This window comes from Balearica regulorum, chromosome 3, assembly GCF_011004875.1.
Source record: "Balearica regulorum gibbericeps isolate bBalReg1 chromosome 3, bBalReg1.pri, whole genome shotgun sequence".
Classification (NCBI taxonomy): Eukaryota; Metazoa; Chordata; class Aves; order Gruiformes; family Gruidae; genus Balearica; species Balearica regulorum.
In genome coordinates, this window is record NC_046186.1 from 91,119,130 (window position 1) to 91,131,638 (window position 12,509).

General features: G+C 47.1%; 1 protein-coding gene across 5 annotated transcripts in view; it reads left to right on the plus strand.

Annotated features, from left to right (window-relative positions):
- Positions 1 to 6,243: 6,243 nt before the first annotated feature.
- LTBP1 (latent transforming growth factor beta binding protein 1) overlaps positions 6,244 to 12,509 on the plus strand; it is a 204,593-nt gene continuing 198,327 nt past the window's right edge. For all 5 annotated transcript variants that reach the window (XM_075748916.1, XM_075748918.1, XM_075748917.1 and 2 more), the window contains exons 1-2: positions 6,244 to 7,114; positions 7,859 to 7,929. In XM_075748916.1, the coding sequence (XP_075605031.1) occupies positions 6,666 to 7,114; positions 7,859 to 7,929 (520 nt within the window). In that variant the 5' untranslated portion in view covers positions 6,244 to 6,665. The remainder of the gene's footprint in view (positions 7,115 to 7,858; positions 7,930 to 12,509) is intronic.

Below are 12,509 nucleotides of genomic sequence, written 5' to 3' on the forward strand. Positions count from 1 at the left end.
CCTTTCTGGCATGTCCTAGCTCTTCCAGTCCTCAAACTCCTTCCCACCTGCAGCCTGCATCAGGAAACCTTGCACGTTATTACCCTGCAGGCTTAATTTCTTGAAACTGGTTTCTGTCCCACCCAAAATGGGCACAAGCTGTGCCTGTTTCCACCTGAGGCTGCTTGTTAGGCACGATGCCACACCTCAGCACAGCCTCACATGATAACTGAGGGTAAAGGGGACCCTCAGAGGTCCTCCAGTTCAACCGCCTGCTCGGACCAGGGTCAGTGTTCAAGCATCCTGATGCAAAACACAGACAGACACACTACAGACTGACATTAAACACCTCTGCAGACACCTTTTGCTATTGGAGAAAAAGTGATGGAAATGAAAGCCCTGCATTTTTCTCCCTACCTACTTCGGAGAAAAAAAAAAGCTTGTAATTTTCATTTCATCACCTTCCACCACAAACCTTGAAAGAGCAGCAGACAGAGGACCTATACACATACTCCCAACCTCTAACATTGGTGTGGCTGGGAGCTGCTCCAAATGCATCATTAGAAGTAGTATTCTGCCCTTTTTTTAATCCAGAGAGCCAGGATCTGCTGCTCTGTGTGCCCAGCTGGTCTTTAAACAATTGTTTACCCTAACAGTCAGGCTCAGGTACTAGTTTCTAGCACAGCTCTCCAAGCAGGGCTGAGTTTCTGTCTTTGTGATGTGGAGAGAAAGGGAAAAGCCAACAGTGGAGACTCAAGCCACCCACCTAGCATCATCCCAAGATGGCAGGGGAGGGGACGGGATGGACTAAGTACAGACAAGGGGGTGCAAACATTACCTTTCAGGTTATTAAGTGGCTGCTGCAGGGATAATCACGGCTGGTGTGCCCATGAGCTGTGGCTCCTCTTTCCAGTCTCATACCATTTCTCTTCCACTTATGCCGACAGGCTGGTCTGCCTGGATTCTGTATAATTATGAAATCTTTAAGACATTCTTCGATGCTAATTCAAGCCAGGAGGGGCTTTATTTTACACAGATGCTTTTTCCTTCAGCTTTCATAAGTCTGAGCAGCACACAGTGCAACAGTGAAAAATCAGGATCCACTGCTGAAGTTTATTTTTGTAGAGGTTAGTATTCTTGGCATATGACATAGCCATGCTGCGAGAGTTTTCAAGCATTAGTTATAATATTTACTTTGCTTTTGTGAAGAATGTGTTAGTTTAAACATGTCTTCTCCTAAGGTAAAGTGAAATAATTAAATGTATTTTCTCATTTTTGTGGTCCTTTCCACCTAATTTCCTCTGCAGTTTATTTTCAGTGTACATGGCATGTACAAAGAAACAAGCAATTGCAAGGAATAGTGTAATAAAAAAGTTCAATGGGTATTTTAATTGTTTTGTAGACAAGATATATTTATTTCCTTGAGGGGAAGAATAATTGTAACAGTACAGCATGGAGATTTTCCTATCTTGAAAAAAATCTTGTATTTCTGAATCAGTTATTTTATGTATGTGAGGATAACTGTGAAACTGCCAAATATTCTAGTAGAGATTTCTGCTAGTTCAGGAAAATGGAATTCAAGACTATGCAAATCCACACAACTTCTTTTACTACAACAGTTACGTCAGCAACTTGAAAAGAAGCCAACTCCTACTTGCCTTAAGCATGTATTTTGTTGGCTATGGCAGTGGTCAGTAGCGATAGACTGGCATTAGACTTTTGCCAAATGGATCCGACTTTCAGTGTGACTTAATGCAAAAAAAGAGTCTTTATGGCGATCTCTTTTGGTAGTAGTCTGAGGGGGGATGATGACCATTGCCCCAGCTATTGTTAGTCTGTCTTCTTTTCCCATCCAGATTTGTAGCTCCGGACTATCTGCCTGCTAATCTGACTGCTTCAGACACCCACTGCCACACAGGACCCATATTGCTCCAGGATGTGAATTCATAAACAGACCAAGCTCTAAGTCTCATCATAAAAGTTCCTTCATCCCCGAAAAGCTAGTCTCCTTTGGGACCCTGTGACTCCCAGTGTGAAAAGCCGGTATGATTTATCTGCTGGCATGTGTGTATAGTGCCTAATGCAACAGAGCCTGGATCGCAGTGGCAATAACGATGCACTGGGAGAGGATGACTTCTTTCAGAGGAGGTGCTGGGGGAGGTACTACAAAGATGCATTCATGGTAGCAAATCCAAGGAGGGGGAGGCAGGAGGTTGTTTACCCAAGGAAATGTAGTGAGGCTGGAAATACCGAGATGTGCCAGGGTTGATCGTTACAGATCCCCAAGTCACAAAGGAAGGCCACCAGTAGCAAATGGGTTCAGCAAAGCTGGGTTGCTTCCTTCCAAGGCTCACACGTCTGTCCAGACCTAGTCTGACTGTCTGAGTTTCTTGGAAGTGAATGTAAGTGCCTACATGAATAGAGTGAGAAGGACTTGTCTTTTTGTGAAATGTTATGAATGATATTTATACTGTGGTAACACTCAGGAATGGTTGAGGCCTCAGGTATAGGTTGCAAACTGTAATTACGGTTTCTGCCTCAAGGAACAAACAGTGAGGGTTGGAAGGTGCAGTTCTGTTCAAAAAGAAACATGTAGAAATTATATTGACATCGACACAATTTTATTCTGCAAATCTACTTCATGTATGTATTCAGAGTCATGTGTGCTGTGAACTTTAGTGACATAATAAGGGTCAATTACTTCTTTCCCTTACTCTGATGACAATGAGACTAAGCTGTTCTCTTTTGTTCTAAAGAAATACCTTCTAAATTAGAATCATGTTACCTCTACAAAGCTGTGGCCAAAGCTATAATTTAGCCTGCAAAATGTAGGGGTTTTTTGCAGATACTTGTATAGTAAGGAAAAGGAAAACAGCAGATACAGATCTACAGCTGATACTCGGTTTACAAGAAATTATAGAGACTGCTTTACCTCCTTTAGCTCAGAAGAAGTTTGGAGTAATATTATTGAAGCTAATGGAGCTACGCTACTGTAAAAGTGCTCTTCTGTAGCCAAAATTGGGGCTGAACACAGCATTCAACCTTACCAAACTCTAATATGTCAACTGTGAGCTCCCAAGCCAGCTTTCCTTGCAGGCTAAGGCTTGCTGCCTGGTGGACCTACAGGACCACCAGGGCCACGTGCTGGCCCTGTAGCCTGACACATCGGGCATTGCCACAGTCCTGTCTCCTTCATTTGCTGAAAAAGAACTGCAGAGGTCTGAGTGCTGCCAACTTCGACAGCTCAAAAACAATTGTCCTTCCTCACTCAACTCATGGGACTGGCCCCAAAATCATGAGACTTGAACAAAAATATACAGCAGTTTAGTTCATTTTGGTTTGAATAATGCTAGTTGGGTTCTTGTTGCAGATACTCACACTCTCACACTGGCTTCTCCCTGTCCGTTAAACTCGTAACCCTTGAAGCAATCCTGCCATCTCATCAGGCAGCAATCCTGCCTCCTGCATCTGTCCTGCTCCCAATCCTCCAGCCAGTTCTGCCCTGCTCAGCCCCAGCTTCGCCCTTAGAGCGGAGCACCCAGAGGGTTGCCCCTCTGTCCGGAGGTGTACAGGCTAAGGACCCTTCGTTGTGTTTCCCTGTGTTCACCCTTTAGTCACAAACCACGGGGGTGGGGGGTGGGGAAGAGAAACGGTGTGAATTGCTTTCCCAACTCTTCTTTATGGGAGCCGTGTGCCTGGTGGGTGGGGTGGGGTGCTGACTCCTGTTTATAACTGCAAACTCACTCAGTGCCTTTTCCACAGGAGGTGGGGAGGCAGCCAGGGCAGTTTACTCACAAGCGGTCATACCATTTACCACAGGATCCTCAGGAACTTTAGTGGCCACTTGGCTTGTTTCTGAAAGCCAGCGTCGAGCTGTTTGGTGCTGGACCGATGCACTTTTTGGCCTTTGGAAGCATGGACTTCCGCGTGCGAAGAAATTTTGAGCTGAGCTTTAGACTGCAGTGGCGGGTCACTGAAGTTCTCTTTCAGCTGTTAAAACTTCTATGGCCAACTCAACGTGTTACTGCAGCTAAACCAGGTCCCTAACACCCAAGACCCTCCAGACTTGCAGGGGAGGGGGGAAGCTTAAAAAAAGAAGTGACCAAAACCATATAAACAGACAAGAAAAGTGTGGATTTCCGTGTTAGAGAAATAAACCACCGAAAGTTAGATATGCCATGTAAATTTGTGAGGAGTGCTTGACCTCAACCAATTAATCTCAGCTAATCCTTAACATTTTTCCAAGACTGTTTTTGAACCTAGATCATTTTATGCAAGGCATCCACCTTTGTGGATATATTTCCCTTGAGGTCCCATACCATTTGCTGTACAGTAGCCAGTAATACACTGCATTTGCCCCTTGCTTGACATGACTTAAACCCCATATTTCTTAAAAGCAACTGGCTTCTGCTGTGGAATGATGCAGTTTTTGCCCTCTGTTCAACAAACCCAGCCACACACGTAGTTGTGATCTCATTCTGGAAAACTTCTGAAGGACAGCGGCCTTGTGCAGAGCAACAATCCTGAGTACCACATCAGTTTCTCTCTACTTACTCAGTCCTCACCCCACCTCTCTTGTTTCAAGGTATTTTTTGTTCCTTAGACACTGTAAAAACATTAAGCATACTCATGATTGATTGACAATAATTAGCCTTCGGAAGGCTGAACAGTTCAGCTGCTGAGAATATCTGCCGAGTTAAAAAAACAACAACAGATGTATACATTTGCTAAGAGAAGAGGCAGTGGTCTTACAGTTAACTTCTTCGTTATCTTCAAGCTGGGGCTCCTTTTGGGCTTTATCTCAGTGGGTTTTTTTCTGAACCACCACAGAGTTTCATTCTAGTTGAACCCACTCTGGATTTACAAGCCCCCAGTACTAGTGGCATTTTCTTTTCAAACACTGGGTTTCAATTCAGAGTGCTGGAGGCACAGGAGCAGAAGCCTTTAATGCCGATGTGGCTCCCTTACACTGTGACTATAGAAAGCTCCAAACTCTCATCTATTTAAAACATCTATTTATTTTTGAGCAGTTTTAAATAGATAAGAACTAAGGAGGAAGGGACTGTTGTGCTCTTAACACTGGCTGTTGCCTGGAATCCCGTCAATGTAAAACCCTCCTGCTCCCCGTGCCGGCTGCATAGCTGCGCCAAGAGCATTTAAGAGCAAAATCTCATCAGTTTGGAGCCAGGGTCAGTGTCCTTAAAGCTCTGGAAAAAAGCAGAGGAGAACCCAGGGAGGAGGACCTGGATTCCAAGCTTTTGGATTTGCGAATGGTTTGATTCTCTGCAAAGTTTCTTGGAAAGAATTCGGACACATCAGCTTCTGAGTATTTTAAAAGATGTAACCTTCAGGGTATTTTGTGAACTTTGTTTTTTCTTTATTTACAGTACTAAAGGATAACATCGGTTAAGATACACTGCAGAAAAACGTAGGCAGTTTTGCTTATATATTAATTCCAAGTGTCTGTTGTGGTTTGTATTTTGTTCTTTAGGAATACATACTGCGTTAACAAACATAAAGAAACACGAGAAGGAATATGGTCCCTCCTAATCCTGCTAGGATTTCTGCTAAGAGCAATCTCAAACCTATGGCTCTCATCAAGCGGAAACTGAGGAATGTGATTAACTTCAAAGTGTGTGAGTGCTTTCATTGAGTTCCTACCTACAAAGTGAAGCAGGTATATAAAGCTTTTGGGGGTTTAAAGCCCTGCCTCCATCTGACATCACTGCTCTACCCAGACAGACCCTTAATCTGTTGCATTGAGCCCCACAGCAAGACACAGGCAGCGAGTAGGGCATTATCCTTTTATTCCTCAACTCCCTCATATCCATTAAAATAGAAATGCTCAACTGTGGCAGAAGTACCGGTCTGTCACCCCAACTGTACGGGATAGCAGCGTTGTCCGTGCCACAGGCGGACGGCACGTCAGCGCCCATCAGTTAAAAAACCTATTTTTGAGGCTCGCTTAGCGGCGCAGGGTCTGTCGCAGGCCCTGACCGCCCCGCTGGGAGCCTGGACCCCCTCGGCCGCCCCGCTCCCCGACCCCATCCCTGTCACCTGGCCCCGGCCGCGGCCCCCCACGCCCCGGGAGCGCCGCCTGACGTCACGGCGGCCCCAGATTGGCTGCGCGGGGCCGGCATCGGGGCAGGGGCACCCACCCCCTCCGCCCCCCTCCCCTCCCGCACACACTCACTCGCGGAGAAACTCTTAAAAAGAGAGTGGGTTTTGGGTTTTGTTTTTTTTTTCCCCCCAGTCCGAACTAGCTTAAGGGCCGCTTCTTACACACACCCGCAGACCCCTGGCAGCTTCGGCAATCGAAACATCTGCTCTGCATTGCGACCACCCCCCTCCAGCAAACACCCTTCCCCTGCTGCTGCTGCTGCTCCTCCTCCCTTCCCGCTCCGGCTCGCAGCTCGGCTCGCACCCGCCGCTTCCTTTCTTCCAACGATGTTTTCCTGCTCCACGGGGCGACGTGTTTGCTGAACTTTTCTAACAGTTTGGGGGGCGGGTGGGAGGATCCTGAGGCTTTTTTCCTTTCCCCCCCGGAGCAGGTTGGGGGTAGCGAGCGGGGGAAGGAACGGCATCCCGGGTGCAGGTCGCGTACACACGCGTCCTTTGGAGGAGAAGCAACCCTTTGCACCGGGGGTCCGCGAAGCTCGCTGCCTGCAGGGGTTCCCGCTGTGGAAATGGCTCGGATCAGATGGGGCTTTCTTCTCCTCGTTGCCTGTGCGCTTCTATCACCGGTGCTCGCTGCCTCCGAGAAGGGCAGGCTGAGGAGGATCACGTACGTCCTGCAACCCGGCCGGGGGGGCTCCTCCAGCAGCCGGCATCAGCGCCCGGCCCTCCTTGGGGAGCAGCAGCAGCAGCGCACCTTTAACGTACAGCTGAACACGCGCTACAGCGGCGGCACCGGCACCCTGGAGCGGACCCGGCGGATGAGCAAGCCGGCCGGCGCGAGCGTCCAGCTCCGCTTGGGCCCCGCCGGGCAGGTCCACTCCAGCTCCGCCGCTCATGCCTCCTCCTTCGCTAAGCCGGCCCGCTTCAGTCCGCGGCCCAAGCCGCCGCCGGGCCCCCACGGCAACAGCAGCGCCGGCCTGCCCCTCCGCCAGAAGCACCAGCTGCCGCCGCTGCCGGGGTAAGGCGCCCTCCCGTCCGCCGTGCCGCGCACGTCCCGCCCCGCACGTCCCCCGGTCCCCAGTACGGCTAAGGCGACGGTGATGCCGCCTGCTGCCTCCCTACCACCCCGAGCATCTTCGTCGCGGCCGTTGTCGCCTCCCCTCGGGGGGTGGGGGGGGGGGAGGGGAGAGAGGCAGGGGGCTCCTGGGGAGCACCGCGGTGTGCCCTGCCCGCCGCCGGTACCCGGCTGGCTGCAGACCCCCTGTGGGCGCATAAACACCGCTACCCACCCCGTTTCTTCACCGCCTCCCTGCGGCACCTGAGGCCGGGCGCGGGGCCAGCCCCCCCCCCCCCCCCCCCCACCCCCAGGGGCACGCGGCGGGTCCCGCGCCCCGCGGGGCCGCGTCTGGGCTGAGGCGTCGAGTGCGCGAGGAGCCCCGCAGCCGGTCTCCTCGCGGTCCTCCCGCTGGGGCGGCCCGGCCCCCGCCTTTGTCCTTTACGCCCCTGAAAGGGCGCTCGGGGTGCCCGTCCGTCCCCGGCCCTCTGCGGGAGGCGCCAGCCCGCCCTTCCAGTCAGAGCCGGCGCCGGGTGAAGAGTTTCCTCAGACGCTCTTCGGGACTTTTAATTCTTCCCGCCTTTTCTCTCCCCGGCCCAGCGCCCGCCCCGCGGCCCGGCTGGGGTTGGGGAGCCGGACCGGCCGCCGCCGCGGCGCCGGTGGGGGGGGGGGCCGCCGGACTCTCGCCCCTCTTTGCTGTTCCCGCAGGGTCAATGTCTGCGGGGGGCAGTGCTGCCACGGCTGGAGCAAGGCCACGGGCTCCCAGAGGTGCATCAAGCGTGAGTACCTGTATGGGTCGGGGGGGGGACGACGACACGACAGCCATTGCTGTCAGTGCCGGGGGGACCTGTGGGGACCGCGCTGTCATCTGGCGAGGTGGTGGATCGCGACATCGGCTGTAGGCAAAGAGGTGCTGGTTGAGCTACAGATCCCACCTGCACTGCCCTGTCTCGGTTGGAGCAAGCACGCTGGTTAACCCTTCTGCCACAGCATCGTGGTGCGTGGCTGTTGTAACGCTTTGCTTTTCATCCCTAAATCCCTTCTTGCTAAACTTCAGCTTTGCTAAAGGATGAACAGCGGGTGCCTCTTATGTTTACTCTCAGCATAGATAGTGTATGGTTGGAAAGAGCTTTGTAGAGGTTATTTTTTGTGGGGAAGAAAACCACGTTAATGCTTGGGTGTTGGAAGTTTTGTTGAACAGGAGGGCTTAATAGGGTAAAGAGCCTGCCCGAGGAGCACAGGTGGGGAGCAAGGAATTGCCATCTACCCACCCTGTCCCTTCACCAGCAGCTCATGTGATGATCCCGTGCTTAGGGCATGGAATTTTTGAAGCATTGAAAAAGGCAAAAGAAGCGGGTTTGGAGAAGTTCCTGTACAGGGATGTACCTTTACTGAGATATCTAGAAACACAAAGTGTGTGCATAAAATAACACTGATTAAATCAATGCTATTATATTAATTTCTAATGCACAACATGCATGCTCATTTAGGCAGGATTTAGGATGACTGCAAATGGCTAAACTGGGGTGATGTTGCCATGAGGTCATGGAAAACTGGAGTGTCATACCTAAAAGGTTTTCCTGAAGAGGTATCAGCAAGATTGGGCAAATCTCGAAACATTGCTTTCGTTCAGCAGGACAGACTTCTGTCCCTAAGAGAGTTGGATGAAATGTTACTTTCAAGGTGCAAACTCTGCGTCTTTTTATAGTGGCTTTTGTCCCTGTGTGGGATTTTTCACAATAGGGAGCAATCACATTTGTAATTCTCAGTGAGGTCAAGTACCTTTGACCTGCATTGGAGCTGTTCCTAGGAAGCAAAGACTTTATTGTAGTAGGCTGTTAAAGATAAAACTTAACAATTTCCCTGAACAATTTAGATGTGCATTTCAGGTTGTGTTCTAAATTAACATTTTCAGCTTAAAATACATGCTGCTGTGTTAGGTTAGTCACCTTTCTTTTTTAACACTTGCTACAATTACTAGAATGATTTCCTTCAGCTTGCATTGTTTGAGGTGGTATTTTGAGGCTAATTGCAGAGCTTAATAAACATCTACCTTAGCTGAAAAACTGATCAAAGTGAAAAGAACCTCCTAATAATTTCAGGAGATTAAAAGTAAAAAACTCTATTTCAACTGCAATGCTCTTGTCAACCAATTTTATTTCCACTATTTTGAACAAAACTCAAACATTTTTCCTTTTGTGGCTCTTTCTCTGTCTTCTAGTAACTTTTCTTTCCAGGTAACTTCATCCTGTTTAACTTTTGTTTATAAATTAGGTCGTCGTCTTTGCTTTCTGTCCTTTAAGTTTCATATTTTCAACTTCTCCCATTATCATCCAATTGTTCTCTCCTTTTTGTCTTCTCTTTTTATCTATTCCTTTCTATATTTAGGGCCTTCAATCAGGACTAAGTCAGGCAACTAGATTTTTATGGGATAACTGTAGAATGTCATTTAAATCCATGAATTACTTGGTTCATTCATATAGTTATTGGAGGAATGGAGCAGCACATAAAGAGTTAAAAGAAAGGTGTGTGCGTGGGTTCTTTGGCCTTTCTTTCTTACTTTGTGTCTCTGGTATTGGGCCTTCCTTAGCACTAAATATTTTTGCTGCCTTCTCTGATGCTACTCTGATACCTCCCAGCAGTGGTATAATACGCTTGGTTTGGAACTTTGCAGTTTTACCCCATTGGTAAAAGGGAAGCACTTAAATGTACTGAAGCTGTCTGTTCTGTAACTTAGGCAAACCATGAGATAGCACTGACATGATTTAGCTGTGGAAGATTAGTCTCACAGTCATAAAAGCCAGATACCTCCTGATGTTCCTTTCAGAAGAACAGAAACCCTATAATTGAACAAAAGTTAACCCCTGTGTTTCCTGTAAAAATAAGTGATTTTTAAATTCAGAATAGTGGGCTCTGTTGGTTTTGAGTGGCTTATTGCAGTTGTGGATTAATTGTCACAGATGCAGGCACACCTGAGCTGACTTCATGCAGAGTCAGTTTGGATCTGTCAGGGTTTATTAGGCTCAGTATCACTTTAATAAGCTATTTGGCCTCTAGGGCCAGTTTATATTCTTTTGCATGGTGCAAAGCCTGAGCTAATAAACCCCAGACCCATACTGGCTCTTTCCAGAGCCAACTTCCATTTGTCTGTATTGTGCTTCCAGAACCAAAGTGCTGAGAGCCAGCTCTGATCAGCGAGGCTTATTAGCTCAGGTGTAATCCCAGACTGCTGTTTCTGCTCTGCTGCACCTGTGTGAATAAGCCTGCCTGTAACCCACAGAAAGAGGGGTCGAAGAGAAGAGGTATGGTCTTTCAGCGTAGGCTTTGTTAATCTTCCCCCCTCCCTTTCTCTTGGATGGTGGCGTTTGCTACCCCTGCTTTCTCACGCATGGGTCTATGGCTGAGGCTGTTGTTCCCTGGGATGACTTCTGTCCCAGGCGGGTGGCAGTCTGGCTGGGAGCGGTGGCAGCTGCATTGCATTTCCCTCAGTAGCAGCAGCAGGGGGTATTTGAAATGTTTCTGTGCAGATCAGAGGGCAGCATCTATATGGAGGAGGCAAGTGGACTTTTCAAGTCCTTTTCCTAAGTTTTAGTTTGAAGCTGAACTGCCTGTTGTGTTTACAGTATTTGTGTTCTCTTGGAAGCCTGACAGTCTGTCCTCAGAAGGTGAGCTTCTGTTCTCCTGTGAACTACTGGTATGAGAGTGCCTGCTGTATCCAATTTTATGCATATAGGCTTTTCCCCTTCTGTGCCTAATATTTCAGTTTTACATTGTAAAGTTTTATCTTAAGAACTTCTTTTTCAAACTTGATGCAGTTCTTTGTAAGTAAAGTCACACCATTCTAATTAAAAAGATGAAATCGTAAAGCCCAGTGTTAAAAGTATTCAGAATTGCTTTTTGCTGGGAGAATGTCTAACAATAAAAAATGACCTTTCTGAAGCATTCAGAACATCCACCTTTGGGTAAAGACAAAGGTGGGAAAAATTCAACCACAGCAATAAACACCTTGGAAAGTTATAAGCACGTGAAGGCATTTATGGCAAAGATTGTCTTCCAGTCATAGTTATCATAGGTTATAATCTGTGTAAGTGCAATAATAAGACACCGCCAAGGCTGGAGACATCATGTTTTGTTAGTACTTGTTGCATTACCAGAGTATATTATACAAACATTAATTAGCTCTATAACATGGCTGTAAGGCAAGTAAAACCTAGAGTGTGGGTTTTTTGTTATTTATTTCATTTATGGAAATTGAACCATAGGTTAAATGTGGCCTTGGACAAGTTACAACAACTGACTGGAAGGGCCTAAGCTGGAAATTAGGAGTTCCTGCCTCTCAACTGCATGTTTATCCTATTGAAACCTGTTGTCTCCTGCTTTGTTACTTGCTACTAAATTTCTATTAGTTAATACTACTTTCTACGAAATATGCATTTCTGTTTGTTCTGGTTTTGTGTTCCTTAATGATTACAAGGAGCTGTTTTTCATGTTAGGAAGTCAAGAAAGAAATTACTTACTATATGCAGGATCTGATATCTTAAAAAAACGTATCCTTTTTCTAATAGTAGACCCCTTCTAAAATGTATAATAGTATGTTTTGTCTGGTGTATTAATACAAATTGTTTGTGAGTGTTCTCAATGTAAACTGGATGGTTTAAAAAATAGCATTGCCTGAAGGAATTCTAGCTTTGACATAACAATGAGAATTAACAAATCCTAGTGGGAAGAAGAGAGTTGGCTGTTAATGGAGTACTGAAGTATGAGCACCTTATTGCAGCAGTGTAAGGAAGGCTCTTGGGGCAAACAGGTGAGGAAGTGGATTTTACAGGATTCTACTTAGAGTAAACCTCTTATAGAGGAATTACTGTCTGTGTAGATGTAGAAGTCATGTATATCATCCTTGTCAATTAAGAGAAAAAGGATCTCATTTCTTTGTCAGCTGAAGGTGGTGTGTGTGCGCATGCATGTATTCCATGCATGGGCATAAGGTGAGGATTTTGGAGTTGGAACTGGACTAGATTCTTTGAGTTTGGTCATGAAACTCTTATGTGCCACGTGCTCAGGCACCTCGGAAAGGTCATCAGGAAATAAGACAAACAGTCTGTTTTCTTTTTTGTATTAAAATATCATCTTGCTTATTATCTTCTCTTTCAAAAAACTTCCTCACTCAACATTAAATGCACTATAGACAAACAAGGTTTAATTTATTTTTAGAATAAGAAAATATGCAACAGTAGAGCCTTTCTGCTGGACAAGGAGGAGACTAGAAAGTTGTCTTAATACTTGCCCAGACTAAAGGTTCCCTTTGTTCAGTTCCTAAAACTGCATAGCCTCTGCTTGTATATTGATATTCAGTTTG